The 27,302-nt window shown below is 41.2% G+C and overlaps 1 protein-coding gene across 1 annotated transcript; it reads left to right on the top strand.

The window, feature by feature from the left end:
• The first annotated feature begins 566 nt into the window (after positions 1-566).
• Plekhs1 (pleckstrin homology domain containing S1) lies at positions 567-27,302 on the top strand. Its single transcript, XM_048334983.1, has 13 exons — positions 567-601; positions 3,893-3,935; positions 10,831-10,919; positions 11,037-11,143; positions 11,860-11,994; positions 14,087-14,156; positions 15,358-15,468; positions 17,923-18,048; positions 20,188-20,291; positions 21,795-21,998; positions 22,594-22,695; positions 24,768-24,903; positions 27,123-27,302. The coding sequence occupies exons 1-13, from the start codon at positions 584-586 to the stop codon at positions 27,300-27,302; spliced, it is 1,425 nt and encodes a 474-aa protein (XP_048190940.1). The 5' UTR covers positions 567-583.

Genomic DNA, 27,302 nt, shown 5'->3' with positions numbered 1-27,302 from the left:
GTTGGGGGAGGGGAGTGTTCCCAGATTGGCCCTACCCCCCTGATGAAACACTCCATCATGTGTAAATGAGCAGCTGTTTGTGGAAACCAGTGGCACATGCTAGTGTGTTGGAAAAAGCAGGCTTTTGTTCACTCATCAGGTACAAAAAAAAAAATCCTTTGCAACCCTCCCAGGATTTATTGATCTGATATGGCTGGGTGGGAAGCAAAGGGATTCTTTCAGTGGTAGTCATTGCAGAAGTCATGGTAAAGGGTGACATTGTCCTCAATAAGAATTATTGTGATTTTTTTTTCAGAACTTGTTTGCTTTTGTTTTGTTGGTGCTTGGTACCTGGAATGTGGACATCAGTTGGATGCCAAGCCACAAAAGAATGAGAGCCTAGGACTTCCCCTGGGGCAGCAGCTTCTGTTTAAATTTGGGGCAAAAGTAAAAATCTTCCCTAGGGTAGTTGAGAACTTCCTGCTGGTTCACATTTCACACAGAGCTGGTACTTAATCCCCACCCTGGCACCGGCACCCAGAGTGAACAGTCAGCATTGAGGAGACCCAGCCAGGGGCACAGCACCTGCCTGACACCTGAACCAATGACCTCATGGTTTCCCGTAAGTTCTACAGATGGGGCTGGGATTCTCAAGGGGTTGGTGGGATGGTGCCTTAGAAACCCTTCTCTTATTTAAGCAGCTAAAAACTTGAAATTTGAACATTAGAAATATTTCAACAGAGCAATCTGCTCCTGGGCTTTTTGTTTATAACCTTCATAAGCTGTACAACCAGAGGGAAATAGGACCTCTCCATATCGCTCATCAAATCCATTGATAGTACAATGAGCAGTGAGGCACTGAAGGGAGCTATCTTCCTGAATAAGATCAAAGAACTAAAGTGAAAAGGGTCATGTGGGTTTGGTTGGGTTTTTTTTTTTCTGTTTGTTTGGGGCCAGTGACAAGAAATGCAAGCAAAACTATACAAAGATTTGACTCCTCTTTCCTAGATAGAGAAAAGAGCAAAGTCCTTAAGGTCAGCTTCCAAGTTACAGTTCTGTTCTGTTTTCTTTTTTTTTTTTTCTTCCTTTTTTTTCTGCTTTCTTTTTTGATGTTGTGATCAAAGGCAAGCTGTTTAGTCTTTCTAACCGCTGCTTCCTTGTCTATAGCAGGGTATTTTTCTAAGCTTTAGAGTATGTTAATACTCTAAAGTATTTAATACATCAGAGTATTGTTATGAAGCTCTATCACAGATTGCTTCAAAGTACCTGGAGTATATTACACATTCAATAACTACTAGAATGATTAAACAATCATAGAGGTATAGATTTTATGTTGTTGGGGTGAGGGGGAGGAATGGTCTCGGGGGTTATGACTTTTACAGACACCAGAAGACCTGAGATGTCTTTGAGGCACATGCTTGGTACACTAGGAAGGAGAATGTTGTTGGGTGAACACCGCTGTGGCACCCTGTAGAGAGCTAAGTAGGCTCTTCCTCTCTCTCAAACATGGCTTCCCATGTGTAAAAACAGCTACCTCAGAATGGGGCAGTTCTTTGACAGTTTACGCTATGTAAACATGAAGAACCCAGCTTTCCGGTCTTTTGAACTCACTCTGGCTCCCTCTGAGTTTTAGTGCCCATGTAAGAATTAAATACAAGCTCTGTATGAAATAGGAGCCAGCAGAAGGTTCTCAAACTAGTACTCTTGGCTGGGCGCTGGTGGCTCATGTCTATAATCCTAGCTACTTAGGAGGCTGAGATTTGAGGATATCATTTCTAAGCCAGCCTGGGAAGGGAAATCCATAGGACTATTTTCTCCAATTAACCAGCAAAAAGTCAGAAGTGGAGCTTTGGCTCAAGTGGTAGAGGACCAGTCTTGAATCAAGAAGCTGAAGGATAGCATTCAAGCCCTGAGTTCATGCCTTAGTACTAGCGCATACTGCCTCAATAATGAAGTAACTAAATAACTAAACCTGGTACTCTTGGGATGATTTTACTCTTCTACTCTATGATCTATAAAAGCTTTAAAAATAAGTATATTACCAGAGAAAATGACATTTTGGCTTTTTGACAAAGAATAACCCTCAAACCGCTTGTTGTCAACACATTGCTTCAAAATATGTCACCCAAAGCTAATTTCTCCCATCCAGCCATCCTGCCTGAGCTTGGAGCTGTGCTTCGGTCTAGGCCAAATGCTGCATGCGCAGGCAGGGGGAGCTGGTCTGGCACGCATGGATGGCTGCAAGGGAGATTGGCTGAGAAGCACTCATTCCTAATTCTGCAGACAGTAAAACCCTCAAGTCAGAATTTAATACAAAAAATCACAGGAGTACTATTTTTTTCATAATGCCCATAGTTTAGGGGGATGGGCAGAGCTTTCAGTGGTGATACACGTTTCTACTTCCTTGTACACAGACTTGCTCGTGAAGAAACCAAGTCCTTTGGCCTTTGTAGCTTGGCTTCTTGCCCAGGGGCTGCTCAGTGGAATATGCCCATGCCAGCTGCCAGTTCTTCAAAAGCCACCCTCAGATGTCCCAGAAAAGCTGAAGTTTGCCTAACTAATCCCCATAGCTATCATGCTATGAGCTATCCTAAGAGACAAAACCTTTCGCTAGGAGATGTGATTTTTAGGGACAATCCCTTGGTCTGAAAATAGTGCTCACAGGCTTCTAACCACCTCCAAGGTAAGCTTTATCCTAAGACTTTTCTCTGTTGAGATATGCATACATACATATATATTTACACTCATATATATATACGTTTACACTCATATGCATATTTACACTCATATATGAGATATGATTAAAGAATTTTGAGTTGATATACATATATGTGTGTATATCTGTATTTATTGATTTATCCATATGTTTATTGATTTTTTTCTTTTTTTTTTTTGGACAGTTCTGGGCTTGAACTCAGGGCCTGAGCACTGTCCCTTGGCTTCTTTTTGCTCAAGGTTAGCACTCTGCCACTTGAGCCACAGCTCCACTTCTGGCCGTTTTCTATATATATGTGGTGCTGGGGAATCGAACCCAGGACTTCATGTATAGGAGGCAAGCACTCTTGCCACTAGGCCATATTCCCAGCCCCATTGTTTATTGATTTTATTTAAACAGTTTCAAGTGGTTTATCCTTTGGGTGGAATTGGTGAATGAATTGGTACTGAGGTCTGGGAGAACTGGAGGAGGAAGGGAGCTCCTTGGGGCAGGTAGATGAAAACAGGCTCCCCACCTTTTCTACTGTCTCCCCCAGTGCCCTGGCACTTGCCTTTACAGGGCATTACCAATTTAAGGTGGAAGTTGAGCACCAATGCCATTCTAGTGTATAAGACCTCACCAGCCTGAGGCCCTAGCCCTGTGGGCGTCCTGACTGTCCCTAACCAAGCTGGCCAGAAAGGGCTCAGATTGAACATCCCCATGTCAACATCAGCCTCCGGAGTCAGACAGCCCGGGGGCTGAGCATGAGGGAGCTTCTAGTTTCCCTCGGGGGGAAAGGGACCCCCTTCCCCCCAAGCTGCGCCCAGGTGTGGAAGATAGCTTCTCTTAAGCTTCCTCTCAGCAAACAAAATTGTCCTAGATGGATTTGACCCATGATCTCCTGCCCTTTGCCCTGTTCTGATCAGGCCACTCCCTGGGATTCTCCTCTGACACAGAACAGAGAAAGGCCGGGTGGTCTGGGGAAGGCAGCTCCTAAAGTCTTCTTTATACCCCAGAGACCACCAACTTGGTGAGCACAAGCGCCTCCAACCTGCCATTATTGTGGCTGCCATCAGCCTCTGGGGCAGGAAGGAACACAGCAAAGAAGGGATGGAAAAGGGGACCATGGGCATTTCTGAGCCCTGTCTTGATCATGCTCAGCGTGGGCAAGAGTGAGTGGTTTGGAGACTGACCAGTGTACAACCTTATTTCTGACAGGTGAGAACAGCCAGCATGGAAGCCAAACCTCTGAAGAATTCAGGTACTTAAGGGGCATAAGTAATCTCAGAAGGAAAAAGAACTTCCTATCAAGAATGAACCAAAGCTTCAGGCTAACTGGGATATCAGTGTTGGTTTCTGTGGGGATGATGGGTGGCTTTCTGGAGACAATGATTCTTGGTTTGGAGGACATGACAGAAAACTGCTGGATTCACTTAATCATTTTCTAAGAACTGACCTGCTTTAAAATGAAGCATTTTATGATTTTCCTGGGCCAAAGCTTCCACTTGTGGCTTGGACGCTGTGTCAGTAGCATATCTGTAAAGCATACAATCGGATAAGATTTGATAGCTATATTCACCCTGGAAATAATCATCATAACCAAGGTAAAGAAGGCATCCATCAGTCTCAAACATCCTCTTATGTCTGATTGTAATTCTCCCCTCTCCTCTCTCCTCTCCAATCCCACTCCCCATTGCTTCTGTGGATATTTGACTTGCTAAACTTTTACATAATGGAATCATATGCAATTGTACGTACCAACTCCTTCCGCTCAGCATAATTCTTTTGGGAGTTACCCCAGGGTCTTAGCTGTATCAATAGTTTGTCCCTTTATTGAGTATTGTAGTGGATGTGTCATAACTTCCTGATTCATTCACTTGTGGACAAATGTCTACTTTATCCATTTTACAGAAAGCTGACAGGATCATTAGCATATAAACTTTTACAAAACAATATACACCTTTACCTAAGTAAAATGGTTGGGTCAGGTGATAGCAATAACACTTAACTTCTTTCAAATTTATTTGTTTGATATATTTTTAGAAAGCCTTAATGAAATCTAATTGTTATGCATAGGACAAAGTATTGGAGGCAACCACTTGATAAGTTTTGATGTTCATATATATCCTTAAACGCCTCACCCAAATTGAGATCATGAGCCTGTCCCTCAGCCCCATCTTGATCTCTTTCCTCCTGCTCTTCCCAGCACGCATGCCTCTCCAGACAACCTCTCATCTGCTCTATATCTGTAAATTCTTTTGTATCTTCTAGAGTTGTTATGTAAGTATAATAATACAGTGTACAGTTGGGTCTAGATTTCTTCACACAGAAATTTGAAATTGGTCTATGCTGCATGCATCAATAGTGTGTTTCCTTTGATTCATGTGTAGTGTGTTACTGTGTGGGTGTCTCACAATGTATGAATTCATTTGCCTGTTGATAAACATCTGAGCTGCTTCCAGCCTTCAGCTATTACAAGTGAAGCTGTTGGGAATGCTTGCAACAAGCCTGTGTGGGTTTATTTCTGGGTTTCTCAATTCTATGCAACGGCCTGTAGAACTGTCTTGGCCAGAGCCTTGTTCTTCCTACAGCTCTGTAGTAAGTTTTGAAATTGTGAAGTTTGAGTACTCAAACCTTGTTCTTCTTCAATAGCTTTAAGCTACTCAATGCTCTTTGAAATTCTGTGGGAATTGGCATCTTCATTTCTGCAGAACATCATCAGTATTTTGATCTAAATTGCATTGAATCTGTGGATTGCCATGGAGTAGTACTGACCTACAAGTACTCCAGTCCATGATGATTGGATATCTTTCCTTGTATGCTTCTTGTTGTCTTTTTTAGTAATAGTTGTAGTTTCCCATATACCAATCCTTCAGACCGGTAGAATTTATCCTCCTTTGTTTTAATTGGGGGCATGCTATTGTGAGTGGGAATACTTTCTCCATTTTATTTTCTGATTATTTGTTGTTGGTGTATAGAAATAAGATTAATTTTGTGTTGATCTTCCATGATGCTGGCTTTATGGTTTCTCTTAGTTTTCTGTGGCTCTTTGAGGTTTTTCTCTATGAAGGTTCATGTTATCTGTGAACCTAGTTTTATTTCTTCCCTCCCAACTGGGACGTGCTTTTGTCTATTTTTTTTCTTGCTTCATTGCTCTAGATACAAATTCTAATACAATACACCAGCAAGGGTGAAATTCACTGTGTATTTCTTGCTCTTGATCTTAGCGTTAAGGCTGTTAGTCTGAGATGACATTCACAGATCATTTTTTAAAAGTATATATGTTCTATTAAGTTCCGGAAGTTTCTTTCTTTTTCTACTTTGCCAAACAATTCTGTCAGCAAGAGTAATGCTGGTCCTGTAAAATGCAAGACATTATGTATTGCTGGAATTATTTCTTCCTTACATGTTTGGTAGAAGCTACCAGCTAGTACAACCATTTGGGATAAAGTGTGGCTCCAATTTCAAAAATAGTTTTAGGGGCATTTGGATTATCCTTTTTTCTGTGACATCTGTTAATGTTATTTCAAGAAAAATTTCAGTTTCATCAAAGTAGAATTTTTATGGAACTTGAGTTTGAATTCAGAGCTTTGAGCTTACTTGGCTGGTGCTCTACCATTTGAGCCACATCTCTAGCCCAGCTTTTTGCTGTTTATTATCATTATTTATTATGATGATTCATTTCTATTAGTTATATGGAGTGGAAGGATTTCATTTCTACACTTTTTGCTGGTTATTTTGGTTATCTGTCTAGGCTGATTTTGAACTGTGATTTATCTGTATCTCAGATTACTGAGTAGCTAGAATTGTAAGTATAAGCCTCCAGCACCCAGCTTAAGTTAAAATAAAGTTGTTCATAACATTTCTCTATTATCACTGTATTATCAGTACAATATTTAATTGCTATTTTATCCTAATATTGGCAATTTGTGCCTTCTCTTTATTTTTACTGTAGAAATTTGTTCATGTCATTGATGTCGAGGGTCAAATTTGGTTTCACTGTTAATCTTTTGTTTTCTATTTCACTGAATTCCATTTGGATTTTATTTTCTTTCTTTTAGGTTGAACTCATTCCTCTTCCAATTTCTTAAGGTGAAATAATTGATTTGAAACTGTTCTTTTTTAAAATGTAGGCATTTAGTATAATAAATTATCCTCTAAGTATTCATTAATGGCATGCATAAGTTCTGATACATCGTGGTTTGAATTTTATCTAGGTCAAAACTTTGAGTTATCCTTGGACTTCTTTCAGGAATATTGAAACTCTTTCTTTTATGAATTTTTAATTTGATTGGATAGTTGTTCTCTGAGAATATAATTTGTATAAGTTGAATCCTTTTAAATTGACTGTAACTTGTTTTTATAACCCGGAATAGGGTCTATCTCAGTAAATATGGCCAGTGATGAGAAGAAGGAAGTATTTTATTTGGGCTATGATATTGTAAATGGGCACACTTCTCAATTTTATTATTCTACCTCTGGAGTGGACTTGTTCTGAATGTCAGTCATATTAGGTTGTTGATGGGAAGTGTCTACTATGTCCCATCTGATTGCTTCCTTATTTATTTTTAAGAGAGTTATTGAAAGAGGAATATTTAAATTTCCAGCTATAGTTCTGGATACATCTATTTCTCCTTATAGTTTGTTAGGTTTCCCTTCATGTATTTTGAAGCTCTGAACTTAGTACTATATACTATTCCACTTTTTCTTACTGGCATTGTTTTGACAAGAAATTCACAGCATGGTTCTGCACATACCATATATATTATTATCATTATCCTTAAGTAGTTGTGCAAAGAGGTTTCAATTCATATGTCAACTCGTGAGTACAATGCATTTTTTTTCCTGCCAGTCCTGGGGCTTGAACTCAGGGCCTGAATACTGTCCCTGGCTTCCTTTCTTGCTCAAGACTAGCACTCTACCACTTGAGCCACGGCATACACTTCTAGCTTTTTCTGTTTATGTGGTGCTGAGGAATCAAACCCAGGACTTCATGCATGCTAGGCAAGCACTCTACCACTAACCATATTCCCAGCCTGTACAATCTTGATCAATGTCAACCCTTTTTATCAATCTCCACCATCTTTCCCAACCCCATCCATCCCTTCAATTTGCTTAGTTCCATTTTCACTTATAGACATTGAGTACTGTAACTCTATTATTTTACTTTTTCTCGCTCTGTTTGCCTATCTCCTCCCCTTGCTGCTTTTAAGGTGTTTTTTTCATTACCTCTGGTTTTGAGCAGTTTGGTTGTGATGTGTCTTGGTGTTCTTTTCATTATGTATCTTCATGCATTTGGAGTTCAATGAATCTCTAAGTTTAGAGTTCATGACATTTTTGTAAGTTTATAACATTTTTATAACTTTATAATATTTTTAGCATTATTTCTTCATATGTTTTCCAGTTTCCCTCCCTTGTTTTAAGAAATTTCAGTTACTTTTTATTAGGCCACTTGAAATTGTGTGTGCACTGGTATGTTCTTCCATTCTTGGATTCATGTTTTAAAAATTCTGTCAATGTGGGCTGGGGATATAGCCTAGTGGCAAGAGTGCCTGCCTCGGATACACGAGGCCCTAGGTTCGATTCCCCAGCACCACATATACAGAAAACGGCCAGAAGCGGCGCTGTGGCTCAAGTGGCAGAGTGCTAGCCTTGAGCGGGAAGAAGCCAGGGACAGTACTCAGGCCCTGAGTCCAAGGCCCAGGACTGGCCAAAAAAAAAAAAAAAAATTCTGTCAATGTGATACTTCCTATTTCTATGCCTTCGACTGTACTGATCTTTCCTTTTACAATGCTCAGTCTGCTGTTATTCTCTTCTCATGTGTTTTTCTTTTGAGACATTACAGTTTTTGTCTCTAAAAGTTCTCTTTGGCTCTTTCCTATTTTGTATTTTTATCTAACTTGTTGAAACTATAGCTGATGGTAACAATTTCAACAGCCTTCCCTGCCAGTTCTAGCATCTGTGTTTGTTCTACGTCTGTTTTGTTTGATTGATCTTCTTCTTATTAGATGTCATGTTTTTCTGCCTCTTTTGGTAATCTTTGACTCATTGCCAGACATTGCAAATTTGACCCTATTTATTCCTATAAGGCTCAAGCTTTGTTCTAAGATGAATTAGGTTTCTTGGAAACAACTCAATTCTTTTAGGACTTGTTTTTTATGATTTGTTAGGTGGGTCTGACACAATCCAGAGTCTAGGGCTAATAATTCCTCACTACTGAGCAAAGCCGTCCTATCTACTGTACCGAACACCCCATACATTGTAAGGTTTTCCCCTATGGTTGGAGGGAACAGGTACTTTTTCTGGCCCTCTGTGAACAGCCGAATACTGTTTAATCTTTTCTCATTTTTCTCTGGCTTCAGATAATTTCAGAAACCAAATGTAGATCAACATTCTTAGATATTTGAAAAGGACCATGTTCTTTTTGCATTGGCTTAGACAACCAAAGCAAAACAACCTGCTGCTGAAAATGAGATGGTAAAAATGGTTAAGTGGCCCTTCAAATGTTTTCTGTCAGTGTAGGAATTCAAGGCAGTTTCTAGTTTGTCAGTATTTTCCACATTGTTTACAAGAAATATGTACTGCTGTCCTTATTTAGAAAAACATATTGTGGTTAAAATAATTTTTAAGAGGGGCTGGGAATATGGCCTAGTGGCAAGAGTGCTTGCCTCATATACATGAAGCCCTGGATTCAATTCCTCAGCACCACATATATAGAAAAAGCCGGAAGTGGCGCTGTGGTTCAAGTTGGCAGAGTGCTAGCCTTGAGCAAAAAGAAGCCAAGGACAGTGCTCAGGCCCTGAGTTCAAGCCCTAGGACTGGCAAAAAAAGAAAAAAGATGTTGGCCTGGGGATATGGCCTAGTGGCAAGAGTGCTTGCCTCCCATACATGAAGCCCTGGGTTCAACTCCCCAGCACCACATATACAGAAAACGACCAGAAGTGGCGCTGTGTCTCAAGTGGCAGAGTGCTAGCCTTGAGCAAAAAGAAGCCAGGGACAGTGCTCAGGCCCTGAGTTCAAGCCCCAGGACTGGCGAAAACAAAAACAACAACAAAATAATTTTTAAGAGTTTGCTTTTATTTTCATATCTAGATGAACTTAACTAAGGCAGAACTTTAAGACTTAAAACTGCTCTATTGTGGGGCATCTCTAATGAGGGGCACTGGCCACTCACACCTGTCATCCTAGCTACTCAGGAGGCTGAGATCTGAGGAGCATGGTTCAAAGCCTGCCAAGGCAGAAAAGTCCATGAAGCTATTATCACTGATCAATGAATACAAACCTGGAGGTGTGGATTAAGAGCATCAGATTTGAGCAAAACAGCCAAGGCTCTGAGTTCAAACCCTAGTGCCAGCACAAACAAACAACTTCTCTACTAAGTAAAAACAGAATCAGGTTGCTAGACCACAGTTGTTGAGATCATTGTGCTAGTATTCGGAGAGACATTCTGGTGGGGCGGCTCTCCCCACCTTCCCCCCTCCCCAGCTTCTGCACACTTGCTTCAGCAAGAAAAACATTCGTGGTTTCTCGTGTGTGTGTGTGTGTGTGTGTGTGTGTGTGTGTGTGTGTGTGTTAGTACTAGTACTGGGGCTTGAATTTAAGGTCTTGCATTCTTGGTGTTTTTGCTCAAGGCTGGCACTCTACCACTTGAACCATACTCTCCACATCTGGCTTTTTCTCTGGTAAACTGGGGGAAAGGGATTCATGGATTTTTCTACCCAGGCTGGCTTCAAATTACCACCCTTAGCTCTCAGCCTTTTGAGTAGCTAGAATTACAGGCATGAGTCACCAGCATCCAGCTTCCACCTTGTTTTTAACAGTGGGCTGGGTTTGCTTTTACTTGCTGAACTGAAGGACAATGCAACAGCAGTGGAAAGAACCCTTTGCTCACATCTAGTGAATCAGGAACACATGCTGCAAATAGAAAGCAGAACCAGGTAGGTGAATGAAGGTACTTTACCACATCATCTGAAGCGCAGACCCAGATGTGATCCTTCACTGGAGACCTATGTTCTGGAGGACCAGTGTAGATGCTCTACTGAATAAAGAAAACATCTGAAGACCTTTCCAGGGATCAATCATGCTTCCACTCGACGCAGTTCTTTTCTTAAATTTACAAGGGAACACACTGAATCTTATCTGCTTTCTTTTATTAGGCAAACCATTTATATTTTATTATGAAAATGAAGTCTATAAACAAGATTACTTTATTAAGTCACCACCTCCCCAGCTTTTCTTCTCGGCAGTAAGTATTCACCACAGTTTAACAAGCCTCCCACCAGCTCTCAGGAGCATTTAAAAAAAGTTTTTCTTTCTCTTCCTTTGAGATTTAACTGACATGCAAACTCTGTTAATTTTTCAGAACTCTTGGAAAAAGCGTTTCTTTATCCTGTCAAAGAGTGGGGAGAAGGGCCTGAGTCTTTCTTATTACAAAGACCATCAGCACCGAGGCTCCATCCAAATTGACCGGTGTGTGTGTGTGTGTGTGTGTGTGTGTGTGTGTGTGTGTGTGTAAGAAAGGAAGCATTTCCATCAGAAAGCGTAGTCAAGTCCGATGCTAACACCTTGCTTGAAAATTTAAGTTTACCTTGACAAGAGAAATCAAGGGCTTCAAATTTATTATAATTGTTGTATCTGTAAGGGAACTAAAATAATGAATGCTTTTGGCAAAGGATAGTAAAATATTTATCCTATATTATACATTATAGTTGGTAAATCTGGAATTAATAAGCATTCAGTTAAAGACTTTGGTTCCTTTAATTTATGGATAGAATGCAGAAGATAAAATTACTAATTTGTAATGCCAGGATGGAGTTTAAGAACTATTTAGATCAGCTTTAAAAAAAAATCTTCCCTTTGCAAAACTATGCACAAAAAAATTGGAAAAGATTATTTCTGGAGTTAAGAATCCAACTCAAACAGGACCTTTTGGATTCCGTTTTCACAGAGAAACAAGGATTTTCAATTAGGGATGAGTCAGGTCTAAAACCCAATTTGTTTTCCAAGATGGAAATAATTCAATCAATAATCAACAGCAGCATAACTCAAATGATTGGACAGTCTTCAAAACATGGCTCAAGTAGATTTTAGGCTTTATTCCATTTGAATCCTAATAAAGCATGAGTCAGTTTTCTTCCTAATCTGGTACATACATCCATTTGGCACGTTGTCTCTGTATCTCCCAGAAGTTCCAGTGTAGAAGTCGGAATAAATAGCCAGGAAAGGATGCAATCTGTGCAGAAGATGTTTAAATGCCATCCTGAGGAGGTGATGTCCATAAGAACCTCCAGCAGGGACTACTTCCTCATCGGCCAGGACAGGTGGGTCAAATGATGGCACAAAATGCCTGCGAACAAAACCAAAGCAAGCCAAGAAACAAGACATGGTAGAGTAGTGATCATGGAGAAACATGAAGCTCAGAAACCACATTCTAGAGCTAAGGAATCTAGATGTTGACAAGGCCAAACTCCCCTCTGAAGTACTTAGGATGCCCCAGGCCTCCCTCCTAACTGCTGATTGTCCTTTCGGTTGTGATAGCACAACTCCATCTGCCACACGGTGTTCCTCCTGTGTCCCTATCTCTGTACCCAAATGTCCCTTTTAATTTTTTTTAATAAAGACACTAGTTATATTGGAAGAGGATCCAACTCTACTCCAGTATGACCTCATCTTAACTAACTATATTTTCAGGAACCCTCTTTCCAAATAAGGTCATGTTTTGAGGACTAGGAACTGGGACTGGATCATGTATATTCTGATAGTGGGAGAATGACACCCCAGAAACATTCTTCAAAAACCAAACTCAATCTGTAAACACTTCTACAAGCTATGTGTATTAGGGAAGAACTACATTCACCTCTGAGAGAGTCTTTAGTTTTTTTTGGTTTTGTTTTGGGTTTTGTTGTTGGTTTGTTTTTTTGTTGTTTTTTTTTGGTAGGTTATAGGGCTTAAACTCAGGGCTTGGGTGCTGTCCCTGCACTTGTTTTTGCTCAAGTCTAGCACTCTACCACTTGAGCCACAGTGCCACTTCTAGTTTTTGAGTGGTTAATTGGAGATAAGAGTCTCATGGGGACTTTTCTGCCTGAGCTGGCTTCGAACCTCAGTCCTTAAATCTCAGCCTCCCAAGTAGTTAGGATTACAGGCGGGAGCTGCCAGCACCCAGCGGAGAGTCTTCGGTTTTAAGTGGGGCTCTTACAGCTAGCCAAGGCGCCCAGTGTATTCTCCACACCTGCTTGTCTCTTGAGCTAGGCCACCAGGCAGAGGGAGGTTGAGCAGAAGAGGCAGCTAACACTAAGGTCAACGTATGAAGGACTTGATCTGCTTCAGATCCACCCCCAAATCCAGAGCTTTCTGTGAATTGTCATAGGAGTCAACTGAAAAGATGATGAGATTTTTTTTTCCTCTTACATTATTTATATTTACTAATGGATCTCAACTATGCAAATAAATGGGTTTCATTACATTATTCCATGCATGTATATAACATACTTTGATGACATTCACCCCCCTATTACTTTCTCTTGCCCCTTGCCCATGTCCTCCTGCTGATGCCTTTTCTTTTCCCAGATAGTCCCCTTTCTATTTTCTTGTCTTCCATTTTTATAAATCCAGATCCCAGCCATAAGAAAACAATACATAACACTAGTGGTTCTTCTAAGCCTGGCTTCTTGTGTTTAGCATGATAGTCCTTAATTTCAATTTCCTACAAATGACTTTCATTCTCCTCTGTGGACAAGTAAAACTCCATTGTATACACACACCTCATTCTCTTTGTCCACTCATCTGTGGCCTGGCACACAGGATGGTTCTGTAGCAAGGCTATTGTGAATAGTGCTGAGATAAACTTGGTGTGCACACCTGCCTACCATAGTGCACAAAAGTGACTAACCTCAGTGTCGTTTTGTTTGCCTTTCTCTGATGGCTAAATGCATCCATTTTTTCATGTGCTTATTGGTCATTTGTACAAAGACAGAATTTATACATGCACTCAACCCTTCTTCATAAACATACACATTCTCTGTGGGAAGGCGCCCCTAGAGACTTACACAAAAATGGTATGGACAGGTTAGGAACTTGCTTAAGAGCACAATACAAACTGAATGTTAAAACCCACCCCCAACCTTTTGATTATTCCTATTATTTTCCACTTCTCTTCCTATTTTTCTGAGCTTTCCTCCACAGGGTGGCAGAAAGGTTAATTTTAGATTGTGAATGTGGAGGTGGTAAGAAGCCAGTGGGCCATTTAAGCTGCTGGGGAAAGAAAAGACAACAACAACAATAAAACAACCCACTTTCCTGGTAGCTGCTTCCACAATCTGTTCTAATTGTACCAAAAGAATCCTTCTCCTATTCAAAATGAGTGCAGATGCTATCCTTGACACATGCCAGCTGAGAGTTTCTTCCTGTCAACAGGGAGAAGATCAAAGATTGGGTCTCCTTCATGTCATCCTTTTGCTGGGACATTACTCATCAGAATATGGAGGTGATTCTATGTTACTAATGATATTACAGGATGCTTGAATACAACCCCCTTTTCATGGGAACAATGGTAGCTTTTTCTTTCTTGTTAGTAACTGGCATTCATACAGGGAAGAAGTAAGTATGGAAATGTATGCCCTTGTTACCTTTTATGATTCACAAAAGGGAAAAAATAATTTTGTGCTTTGTGAGAGAACTAAAATACAGGCATTTCAGATTCTCATTATTGTGATAGAGAAGTAAAAATTAGCTGTGGAAATTTAAATAATAGTCAGAATGGTAGTGTTTTCCCATCTTTGTTATTCAAGGTACTTAATAAGCTGCCTTTTGAATGACTAAGCCTATGGTGGTTTCTGTAAAAATGTGTGGCATTTTAATATAATGTCTCTTTTGTTTCAGGCCTAGTAAGCTTTGAGGTTTTAATTTACTTCATAATGGGCTATGTTAGTTTACCCAGTTTCTTTCTCCCAGTAAACCTTTAAGGCTATCTCTAGATGTCTCTACTGGTATATTTTGTAGGTTGTTCCAAAAAGCAAAAAGCAAAAGCTAGCCTAGCACTGGTGGCCTGTTCCTACAATCCTTGCTACTCCAGAGGCTGAGATCTGAAGATCACAGTTCTAAGCCAGCCCAAACATGAATCTAACAGACTCTTACCTCCAATTAACTAGTGAAAAGCTGAAAGTGGGGGTGTGGTTCAAACGGTAGAGCTCCACCCTTGAGAAAAAAAAAGCCAACCAAGAGAGTGAGAGGTCCTGAGTTCAAGAACTAGCACAAATTAAAAAGCAGGGTTGGGGGGGGGGTTGGAGGCATGGCCCAGGTGGTAGGTGCCAGCCAATGACCAAAAACGTCAGATAATGAGTTCAAATCCTGGTCTCGGACCAAAAATTTCAGTAAAATCAAGGAGACAGTAAGGTCTGTCTACAAGTAGACTCAATGATGGGAACAGACAAGGCAGTGAGCAGAGACAGACGCAAAGGAGGAGATGGGCGACAGGAGACTCTGGAGGGGTCCCAAAGCTGGGCTGCGCATCCTCAGGACTCTGAGAGCAAGGGAGAGACCTACTCACAAGATCAATGCTCATCTTTGTGAGATGACATTGCTACCTGGAGGACCTTGGAGACAGGAAGCCCAGGGGCTGGCTGTGGCTTCATTCTAGCCAGGAGACCAATTGTGCCCTGATCACACCATTCCTTTTTCCTACCCAGGAGACGCATTCAGTGGGTGAAAGAAGGCCCCTTTCGGACCCCAGCCCTCACTTTGGTTTTTTCAGCAGATTGGAGGACCTTACCTCGCCAAGGACCAGCCTTCCAGACATGGTAACTGGAGTCACCTCCTCTCTTAGGACATTATATCTGGGAGTTCTACCAATTGAAGTTGGCTTTGACCTTGCCCACCTTTCTCAAAGTCTCAAGCAGAATAAGAATAATTTCTAACCATAACATTTATGCATATCCACATGGTTATTTTACCACGGCATCACTATTTTAAAATGTTTATTCAATCTGAATGCTCTAGACAGGCTGAGGCCACTCAGCTAAGCCAAACCTTTCCTTCCTTTCACACATAGATTTCCTCCACAGAAAGATTATCCAAACACAACTTGATTTCAGATTATACAGTCTGTGCTGCTCAGGCACAAGACATTCCTTACTAACTTCTTTCTCTCTCCTTGATCAGTCTTGCTTCTTCATATAGCCGTCGCTCACTTAGACCCACTAGAGGAAGTACAAAGTACACAATAATATACCTGCCCTTTGAGAGTGACTTGTCATTGACCGCTCAACTCTGTGGGATTTGTGATGTTTCCAGCTTTGGGTAGTAACAATAAACAGGCTGAGGGGGTGTTGCTTTCCTACACAGATATTCTTTTCTCCCTTAGAGACATAGTCATTGACTTTCCTTTCTCTGTATTTACCACGCACCTCTAATGAGGCATGGCCTCCTCTTTTATCCAGCTGGTAGTTCTCCAACGATTTTAAAAGCTTTCCATAGCATATCAGATTCACCAGGCCAAACACCTCATCTCAGTCATCCATTTGGATGTGGGAGAAGGCTGGAAAGGTTAACCCTTGCTGGCAAATTCCTCTTCCTTCCCACTCATGAGCTTCCTTTCTCTGCCAGTGATACATGAGTGCTAGTTTTGCCTTTTTACACCATGTGTTTAGATTTCGTGAGTTTTCAACCAGCTCATATGAAGGGTACCACTTGCCTTGTTGGGGTTTGTGGTTAGTGTGTTCAGCGGAACCCTTCCCTAGTCCCAACTCAGCTCCATCTGGCTCCATGAGCACCTTGGTGTGTTTGCAGCTGCTGTAATAGATAGAGTACCAAAGACTAGCTAGTTTCTAAATAAAGCAAATTTAGTTCTCATAGTGCTAGAGGTTAGGATGTCCAGGATTGAGGGGATCTTATCTTTTGAGGGACCTTCCTGCTGCATCATAACATGGCAAAAGAGTGATCGGGGGAGTGAGACAGAGAGAAAATCAGAACTCATCTTTTTATCAGAGAACCATTCTCACAGTGACGGCATTTCTGCATTTGTAGGTCACAGCCCTCACACATTAAAGCCCACCATATTAATACTGATAGTGGAGATTACATTTCAGTGTGAATTTAGAGGGAACGTTCAAACAATAGCAATGAGCTTAGGCTAAGAAAAATTAAATACAAATGATCCCAGATTTATGAACAGCACTGCATCTTGACTGATGCATCATAAACTGAAATTTTCATGAGGTGAAAATACACTAAGTACACCTATCCTATTGATTATCACAGCTTAGGAACACAGTGCAATCAATGTAGAGTGTCCATTGTTTCTCATTGTAATTGCAGGGCTGACTGTGAACAAAGGCTTCCATTTGCTGCCTAGTTCATACATAAGTATCATACACAATGCATATTTCAAGCCCAGGAAAAGATCAAAATTACAAATCTGAAGTATGATTTCTACTGAATACATATTATTTTTGTACCTTCATAGAGTTGATAAAACCTTAAACTGAGCCATCATAAGTTGAGGATCATCTATATTTCTATTTTTATTTTAAATTCATGCTTCAAGGACTTCCGAGAAAGCATTCAAGGTCTTTTCAAAATCCCCCTGCCATAAGGTATTGTTCTTTAGAGAATTGAATTGCATTTATAACAACTCTTCTGCATACAAAGCAGGTACATTAGTAGAGTATTTTGTGTCTACTGGGGGAGGGAAGACAATAATTAATTGGTTGTACCTATATCACCTTGAAGCCTATAATTCATACTTTCACATGATCAACACTACCTAATTGCACTGCTATGGCAACAGTAGAAGTGTGAGCAAAACACAAAGGAAGAATCCTGAACAGGAAGAGGAAAGGTGCTGTGCTGGGCTAATTGCTTTCTCAGATGGCACGAGTGATAACTGAAAAAGGATGGAGGTGGGGAAACCTGGCACGGTGTAGTGACTTAGAATGCCACCCACATGCAAAGTCCATGCTTTCTGAGTTACAGCTCCAAACAGTAGAGAGGAAGAAAAAGTCTGACTTCTATGCACAGATAATCAGAGATGACCCACACTCAAGAGGCAAGTTCAAATTGTGTGGGCTTCTGAATAGAACCGTGGGAGAGAGAGAGATTCTCTGCTCTTGTCACTCCTACTAATTTATTATGGCTTTTTCCCCCCTCCATAATATATATATATATATATATTTAAGGTGTGCAGTTTAGCTCTGTCTCTTTGCGGGGAGGAAAGAAAATGATTAGTTTCTTCTCTCTCTCTCTTTTTTATTCAGTATTTAATGGAAAAACCTTCTCCGGGATTCAAGCAAGCTCATCTTCCAGAAGTTTTCTTGTCAGAGACCACGCAAGATGCAGAAGAGGAAGGCTATTATCTCAGTCCTCGCAGCATTCTTTCAGAGGTACCTCTCTCATTCATTAATTATGTATGTCTCCCATAGAAGTCCACTGGGCCCTGCACACGGTCTGTAATACAGTAAGCCTGGTCAGGACACAAAGGTATATCTGACACAGATAGATGACAGGCTCAAGGTGCTGACACTTGACTAGAAGCCAACATAAGACAGAAAGGACTCCGCTCTAAAGAGATGTTTATACAGTGCCCTAGTGTGCACTAAGTGTGGGATCTGTGAGATCAAATTCCCAGATAGAAGAACAAAAGAGGCATTTGATCTTACTTGATGAGCAGCATTTGGTCTTGAAGGGCTGACTTGAGAAGTTTCCCACATTCTGGATTTTTTTTTTTAAGAGCAGAGGTCCTGGGGTGATAAATTGTGAGGTGGATCAGTCAGCCTATGGGCCCACTGGTGGCCCTTCTGAATTCTGGGCACTATATAGTCCTAGGCATGGTGGCTATAGTAATGAACCTGACATTGGCCCTGACCGGACAGCCAGCAGTCCTACCAGTTACAGTGTGTTAATGCCACACAGAGACAAAATGCTCTGGAAGCTTCTGGAATCAGGTGGGAAAGGCTTCAGAGATTAAATGGCCCTTAATGTATGTATAGTGAATTGCCCAGTTAGGCTGCAGTTCAGAGGGTATGCATGGCACAGAAAGGAATAAAACAGAAAATAAAACAGAACCAGACCATGATGGGTCTTAAGTACAAAGTTGGCTTCATTCTGTGGGCAGAATAGGGACAATGGGGACTCCCAAACTAGGAAATGGAAAAATCCAAATTGTCTTGTTGGCTTACTAACCAAGTGGCCATAACTACTGAACATGAATACAGAATGTGGAATGGAAGTGGAGAAAGGAAGACAACCTTGGGGGAGGGGGCTGCACCATCTCCCAAGTTGGGAGTTTGTACCAGATGCTCACATGTGTTCACTTCAGGAAATATTCTGGGGTCAAGTCAGTTATGGATTTGCTAAATTTTGAGTAAGTTAAACAAGCATCTTGACAACATGATTCTCATGGACTTTAATGTGCAGTGACATGTCTATAAATAACCAAGTGGTATATAACACACAGCATTTCCTAGGCTCATTTGAAAACTAAAAATAATTTCACATTAGGGTTCCCTGGGGCTACCAATCGATCAAATTGAATTGAGCATTAGTTACAAATTGGCCATTGGTAGGCACTTTAGGGGATGTAGATAAAACTATGCAATAACCTGGGGGCTGGGGGCTCCTCATGCCCGTAATCCTAGCTACTCTGGAGGCTGAGATCAGAGGATTGAAGTTCAAAGCCAGCTCAGGTGGGAAAGTTAGTGAGACTCTTATCTCCACTTAACCATCAGAAAACCAGAAGTGGAGCTGTGGCTCAAAGTGGTAGAGCACTATCTGTGAGCAGCAATAATCTCAGGGACAATGCCCAGGCTGAGTTCAAGCCCCACAATCAACAAACAAACCAAAACTTGTGCCACAGAAACTCAGAATCCTGGTCAGTATGGGGGTGAACAAGGGAGGCTGGGGGACTCCAGTCAAGACTGTACACAAGTCTGTGGGTAGAAGGGCAAGGGGACATTCCATATGAAGCAAACAGCGTGAATGTGGACTAAAAGTGGAGAGCCTTAAGGATTCTGAAGCAACCTTGGTTATCAATAAATCTTGGCTCTGTGGGGCTGAAGATGAACACTGTGTAAGGGCAAAGGCTGGTTGAATGCCTAACAAGAACAGAAGTTTCTAGGTCCCTCACTGATCTTGAAGTAATTCAGGCCTGAACCCCACTTCACATTGTGTCTAGTTTTTCCAGCCAACTTCTATGATTCTGTAGTAGAATCAGATAAGGAAAGTATTTATGGGGTTACGTACTCTGTGGTTAAACAGAAAGGAAAATTCCATTGTAGCCCAATGGCGTATGTGTAGCTGGAGGGTGAGACACCCAGAAGAGGAATGCTCTTGGAGTTTGTCAGAAGCTTTGCTGGTTTAGTCTCATGTAGGTAAGGCCAGTCAGTATTCCCTGGAAGAGAGCCACTGTCTATTCAATGGGAGATGTACTTAATACTTTGTGCCCAGTGTATTAGTGTTATAGGTTAGAAGGTACCTGACTAATTGACACCTTTGCATCCTTACATCGATTTCATTCTCTTCAGTTGAATATTATTGATCCCAATGATCCTGGTGACTCCATTGAACCCAGAAGTCCAGGTCAGGTCTCCAAAAAGCCTGAATGCCATTACATGACAATGAAATCCTAGTAAGTGACCTACTGTTCAAAAAGTTACTGCCACTCCGTGTGTGTGTGTGTGTGTGTGTGTGTGTGTGTGTGTGTGTGTGCATGCACATCTGTCCTGGCACTTGAACCCAGAACCTTGTACTCTTCCTTAGCTTTCTCACTCCAGGCTGGTACCTTACCACTTGAGCTATACCTCCCATTTCTGGCTTTTTGCATTGATTGGAAATAACAGTCTTACAGACGTATTTCGTTCTGATTTTTCTTTTTATTACCTTTAAATAATTATACAAAGGACTAGCCATTTACAAAGCAGTTTATGAACATAATATATCTTGATCAGTGTTACTTCTTTTGATATTCTTATCCATCCCTCCCCTTCCTACCCCTTCTCCCACTCTTCTTAATCTTGTAGGATGTACATTGGATTTGTGACTGTATTCTCCCTCCTCTTCTCCTCTTCATTTGTCCACCTTTTCCCCCTTGAGCCCACCATACCCTTTTCAAGTAACCACTGCCTGATATTTTATTTTGTAGAACTTCAACTTTTTGTATCTAAGAAATCACACTGTTTGGATTCTCTCTTGAATCTATCACACTTCAGTTAACACATTTGTATCTACTTGCATACCACCCAACGTGTTTACTTACAAATTTATAAGGTAAATCTAGCTTCTACATATAAAGGGAAACATGCATCTTTTGTCTTTCTGGGCTTGTCTTACTTCCCAGGTTGACTTCAAACTTTGACCCTCAGATCTGTGCCTCCTAAATTGTTAGGATTATAGGCATGAGCCAATTCATTTTTAATAGTTGACATTTGATGCAACATTATCACAGACTCTATTCACATATGTTATTCAATACAAGTTGAGTGTCCTTTATCTGATATGCTAGGATCAGAACTATTTCAATTTTTTTTCACATTTTAGGATATTTGCATAAACACAATGAGATATCGTGGGGATGGAACTCAAGTCTCAACAGAATCCATTCATGTTTTATATATGCTTTACACACATAGCCTGAAGATAAATTTGTGCATTATTTTTAGTACCTTTGAGCATGGAATAAAATTGTACTATAAATTTTCTACTTGTACCAATATGTCAGCACTCAAAATTCATATATGGGAGTATTTTGGATGTTGGATTCTTGGATGAAGAATGTTAAACTGTAATCTCAGAATAAGAGCAAGTGGCAATGGTTTGTCCACATACAGAAAACCATTTGTGACATTCGCAGGGCATTTTCTGCCTAGAAGAATTGCTTTCTGTTTTGATTTTATTTCTCTCACACTCTCACTCTGTTCTCCAAACCCTATGAAGGGTTATTCTGATTTCATGACCATTTTTAGAAGGAGAGCTTGTTGGATTTGGTCCTAACTGTGGCTGCGATTCCAATGGTTGGACATCCTTCAAGACCTTGTTCTCTTTCACATGGCTGTTAGTGACTTAAGTCTGACATGCACAATGGAAAGTTGTAAATATACATGCTAAAAAATAGAATTTGTTTTAACTTCTTTAGCTTTGTCAAAGAAACACCCCATACGTCTACTGATTGCCAAGAGGAATCCCAGACCTTTCCTGAGGCCCAGAACGGGGAGCTTCACTTGGAAGAACAAGAATCAGGAAGTGACTTGGATCTCGCACTGGCCAATCCAGAAGCACAGACCACAAATAAGAAAGGGTCTGCTTCATTAACTGTTGTCAAATTGTCTATATTACTCAAGTAAATATCTAATTTCTAAAATTTGGTGGGCCCTCAAAGAGCAAAGCAGGCTTCTGACTTTTACTTCGAATTTAAATTGTTGAGGACGTTCCTAAAAAGCTCTAGGCTAGCCAAGAAATTGACCAGATTCTCCTTGCCATTGTTGTTGTAAAGACTAACAGAGATCTGTCCTGAACTGAGTAGTACAGACATGGCAAATCTCATGAAGAGTAATGTAGGAGAGGAGAATGTTTAGGTTTTATGTGATTCCTAAGGCCTTGAATAGGATTGTTGTGATTGTAATACTGCCCCACATCCGTTCCTATAAATTCATCCTCAGCAGAGCAGTATGCAAACTGACCTGAAGTAGGTGAATATATAGCCTATGTTATCCAGATGTGCCTTCCTTAGTCCTCATCTGCCATCTACTGCCCTGTCCCCAGAGGAGTGGAGAAAGACAGAAATGAGTCATTTTTTAGTCGATTAAACCGTAAAAGTCATATCGTACACTAACTCACCCTGTCTCCGAACTGTCTTTTCTTAAGTAGAATTTTGGTTTCCTATTTCTGAGACAACAGTTTCCAATGAAAGGATGTCCAAACTGTTTCCCTTCCAGTGACATCCTAGATGAGAGCCAAGTGGAGACTCTGCATTTGTTCCTTTCTCCTCCGGATATCATAAACTACCTTGCTCTCGTCGAAGCTGCAGGTCGGATATGGTAGGTGGGAGTTTGGACTGATAGTGACCAGCAATGATACTAAAAGAGAGAAACATAACAATTATATCTGTGGGGTGTGTGTGAGAGAGAGAGGCGGGGGAGAGACAGAGTAGTAGAGTTTGATTTCAGGTCCTTTTACTCTTGCTTGGCTTTTTGGTCACAGCTGGTGCTATGCCACTGGAGCCACACCTTTACTTATAGCTTTTTGCTGGTTAGCTAGAGATAAGCAGTTCACATGTGTTTTTTTTTTTCTCCTCCCTGGGCTATCTTTGGATTGTGATCCTCAGATCTCAGCCTCCTGAGTAGCTAGAATTTCAAGTGCCTGGCCAGTTATAAAGCAAATACTGACTGTGGACTTAGGCTATTATGCTGTCACAAAAAGATCTTTGAGCAAAAAGCAGAATATTTCTTGCCATAGGTGGGTATAAAAAGACCCCAAAGTCCAAGAAACAGTCCACTTATTTCTGATTTCTCAAAGGAAAGGAGAAGTAGACAGAACACATATACCCCAGACAGTCTTCCCAGTCACTGCATAATGGATATTTGATGACTAAAAGAAGTGACTGAAATCAAGAAGAATCCAGAAAAAGGCCTCACAGCCTAAGATCTCTACACATGAGCACAAAACCTCTTGTCAGGGACTTCAACACAAAAGACCAGTGTGTGGCATGGGTTCCTTAACATAACCACTATTTACTTGACTCTACCTCCCCCCCCCTTTTTTTTTTGACAGTCCTGGGGCTGGAACACAGGACCTGAGCACTGTCCCTGGCTTCTTTTTGCTCAAGGCTAACACTCTACCACTTGAGCCACAGCATCACTTCTGGCCTTTTCTGTTTATGTGGTGCTGAGGAATTGGACCTAGGGCTTCATGCATGCTAGGCAAGTACTCTACCACTAAGCCACATTCCCAGCCCCTTGGAGTATGGTAAAGGATGATGATACACACTTGCAATTCCAGCTCTCAAGAGCTGGAGGCAAGACAATTAGCAAATTCATGTCCAACCTGGAGTTCCAGGCTACCTTTGATTACTTAGCAAGACCTCATCTTAAAAACAAAATGAATCAAAAAGATTCTAATTCATTTTTGTAGAAAATTGTACTCTTTTATTTAAAAAAAGTCTTTTAATGTAAAGACAATGCTTCACTATACATTGATTATCTTCTAAGTCCTAAGTGGACAGGGACCATAACCTCCCCTTTTTTTCAAAATGTCCATACTCTAAAGCTCAGTCGTTGAATAGGTTATATGGGTTTGCTTCTCTAGGACTAAGCTTACTCATAAACTTTACAATTCATTCATTTTCTCATTAAACTTTCAGTGTGCAACCTTATGCTCCCATTTCCAACAAAACTAAGTGTTCTCTATTTACTTGGAGCTATGTGGTTGTAAAAAATTTTTTAAATGAAACAATAATGTGGCCTTTCCTGGGTCACATAGCCTGGTGAAAAAGACTGCCATGTGAACATATATTTGATGTTACTTAAAATTACAGTAAGGCTGGGAATATGGCCTAGTGGCAAGAGTGCTTGCCTTGTAGACATGATGCCCTGGGTTTGATTCCTCAGCACCACATATATAGAAAATGGCCAGAAGTGGTGCTGTGGCTCAAGTGGCAGAGTGCTAGCCTTGAGCAAAAGGAAGCCAGGGACAGTACTCAGGCCTTGAGTCCAAGACCCACGACTGGCAACAAACAAACAAAACAAAGTAGTATTTTAGGCTGGGAATATGGCCTAGAGGTAAAGTGCTTGCCTCATAAAATTACAATAAATGAGGTACTCTTGGAATACAGTACGAGTCCTGGGGCAAGGAAGATAATTATAGCCAAGGAAGTAGATGGGGGGGTGGGGGGGTGGTTACATAGGGCTTTGCAAGTTTGCTATCATTGGAGTAAAGTTTTGGAAGAAGAGTTAGGCAACGATGGTAATGAACAGAGGGAAAGATACCACAGACAAAAGGTTTGATGGTATGAGGCAGCTCAGCTCAGAGGGAGGAGACCCTACAGGGCCCCTCCTACCTTCTTGGTAAACTCAGTCTCACCTCCATGTTGGCTGCTATATTCCCACTGCAGTGTGGCTCGGTGGGAGGGTCCCCCACATCTGGGATGCCTGTTCTGCCATGGCGATCACATCTTGGCTGTGAATGACCTGAAACCCCAGAACATGGAGGAAGTGTCTTTGTTTCTCACACGGTCCATCCAAAGAGAGGTAAGTCCTCTCTCTGATCAGCCCTGGTCAGGATAATTCAGTGCCTGAGAGCCCAAGATCAAAGTCATGAATGGAGTCTGCAGAGTACTTGGGATACCAATGAATGCTTCTGTTCAGATGAAGTAGTATTTGGAAAGGGCCCAAGACAAGGAGAGCGAGCTCTGAGTTGTTGACTTCAGATGCAGCCCCATGTTGCCCATGGAGCTGGTGATGAAGCAGACTGGCTAGTGAATGAATTATAATGCATCTCTTTGAACCACTTTGTGCCTCCATTTTCTCTTCTGTAAAAGTTAGGGACACTCGTGGTACCAGTTGTTAGTGAATGAGATAGTATGCTGCAGGGTGTTTATGGTGTGAGCACATGTGTTGGAAGCTCAGTGTAGTTGTACTGCTATTGACCATGCAACCTTGGGTAGGTGCACCTTTTCAAATGTCAGTTTTGTCATTCTTGAAGTTGACATCTCTGTGCTTTCCTCATGGACTCACTATTGTAAAAAATATGTAATATGTGGGTAATATTATATATTTACATATTTTGGTAGTACTGGGGTTTGAACTGTAGCCCTCGCACTCATTCGGCTGGCTGGCTTGGTGATGCTCTACCCTTTGAGCCACCTGGCTGTTTGATGGTTAATCTGGAGATGGAGTCTCATGGACTTTTCTGCCTGTGCTCACTTTTAACTTTGATCCTCTGGGTCTCAATGTCCTGCGTAGGATTACAGATATGAGCCACCAGTGCTGGACAAGCTGGTCTTTTTTCTTTTCTTTTTTTTTTTTCCTGTCAGTTGTGAGGCTTGAACTCAGGGCCTGGGCACTGTCCCCAAGTTCATCAGCTATAGTCCACTTCCAGTTTTTGAATAGTTAATTGGCGGTAAGAGTCTCATGGGGACTTTCCTACCCAGCCTGGCTTTGAAGTTTAATCCTCAGACCTCAGCCTCCTGAGTATTTAGGATTACAGGCATGAGCCACTGGCACCTGGCTGAACTAGTCTATTTTTAAATGATCACACCTATTATTACAATCTTCATATTGTTCAATCCTTCCTAGTATACTTTTAGTTCCAGCTAACCCTGAGGCATTGGCAAAGTCTCTTCCTTGTCTGGGCGTAAGTGTCTTAAAGTGAGACAGTCAGTTTTCAAACTGTCCCTCAAATATCCCTCTGGGGTAGGGGAAGATTAAAAGGCTGGTCTACAAATGTCATTTATCTTTTATAGAACAGTAAGTTAAAATGTTGGTATTTTGTTAGTGTTATTTAAAAATGTTCCTTGACTTGAAATTTGTGTAAATCACTATACTAAATGTCTTATTTCCAGCTCTAAGTTGGTGATTATGTAGTTAAAAATCTGTCTCCCTAGACAAAATTGTACAATTCCTACTATTTATACAGTAAGGATGAATGATACTGTCTGAGATACATAAGTAGCTAATGGTAGACCAAAGACACATTCATTCGCTTACTTATTCATTCATTCACTTGCTCATTTAGTCATCTACTCGTTTACTCACTTGCTCATTCATTCATTATTCACTCATTCGCTCACTACTTATTGAATGCTGGATACAATGTTATAGTCTACTGGTACAACAACATTGGCCTCAATTCAAGCCTCAGGAGCTCAAAGATTAGTGGATATGAATAGGGAGCATAGAGGAAGACTGAAGTAAAACTTCCAAGGGAAACCAAAGGGTGTCTCACTTCCTCTCACCTCCAGTTTCATGTTGTTAAAGTACCTGAGCCAGACCAGTGTTCTCCCTGCTAGACTATAGTTGTGAGGGATGAGATGTCGGACTAGGAATGGGAAAGGCGTAGTGAGAGGAGAGAATGTGAGGGTATTTGGAGGGGAAGGGCATGCTGAAGGACAGAGGAACTCATTGAACTTTGATTTCCTCTCCGTTTTGTCTGGGCTGATCCTGTCCAGTTGTCTCTGTGGATTCCCTGGTTTCAAGAAGCCTTTTTAACTCTTGGTGCCTCTGGGCCCCTGTGAGCCAGCACGGATGCTTTCTGGAACCTTCTCTAGAGGCTCAGGCTGGTGGATGCCAGGAAATAAAAATCCCCTTTTCACCCTGAATATTCATGCCATTATCTTCCTCTGGTCTACTGTAATGTGTCATAGGATTTTCTTTAAAAAATATTTTTGAAGGGTACAAAAGAGGACAGATTGAAAAACAGTCATCTTCAGTCATTAAATTGCTTTTTTTTTTTCTTTCTCATGTTTTAGAAAATAAAACTCACCGTCGGCCGGATTCCCAATTCACCGAAATTCCATGTGATAGCCTGTTCCTGTCCCTTAAAATACCAAGCGGTCCCATCTGTGCTACAAGATAAGCGAGAACTTGACAGAGCACCAAAGAGAACCCCAGCCATGAAGAAGGGCCAGCTGCAAGGCACGGGAGAGTAG

Source organism: Perognathus longimembris, chromosome 2, assembly GCF_023159225.1.
Source record: "Perognathus longimembris pacificus isolate PPM17 chromosome 2, ASM2315922v1, whole genome shotgun sequence".
Lineage (NCBI taxonomy): Eukaryota > Metazoa > Chordata > Mammalia > Rodentia > Heteromyidae > Perognathus > Perognathus longimembris.
Note: the sequence above shows the minus strand (reverse complement) of the source record. Positions and strands in the feature narration are given on the sequence as shown.

Excerpts from the sequence above, each read along its gene's own strand:
- Plekhs1 (XM_048334983.1), top strand. Across the intron at positions 3,936-10,830 it reads CAAACCTCTGAAGAATTCAG|GCAAACCATTTATATTTTAT; the intron begins GTACTTAAGGGG and ends TTCTTTTATTAG. Across the intron at positions 18,049-20,187 it reads CTCGCAGCATTCTTTCAGAG|TTGAATATTATTGATCCCAA; the intron begins GTACCTCTCTCA and ends CATTCTCTTCAG.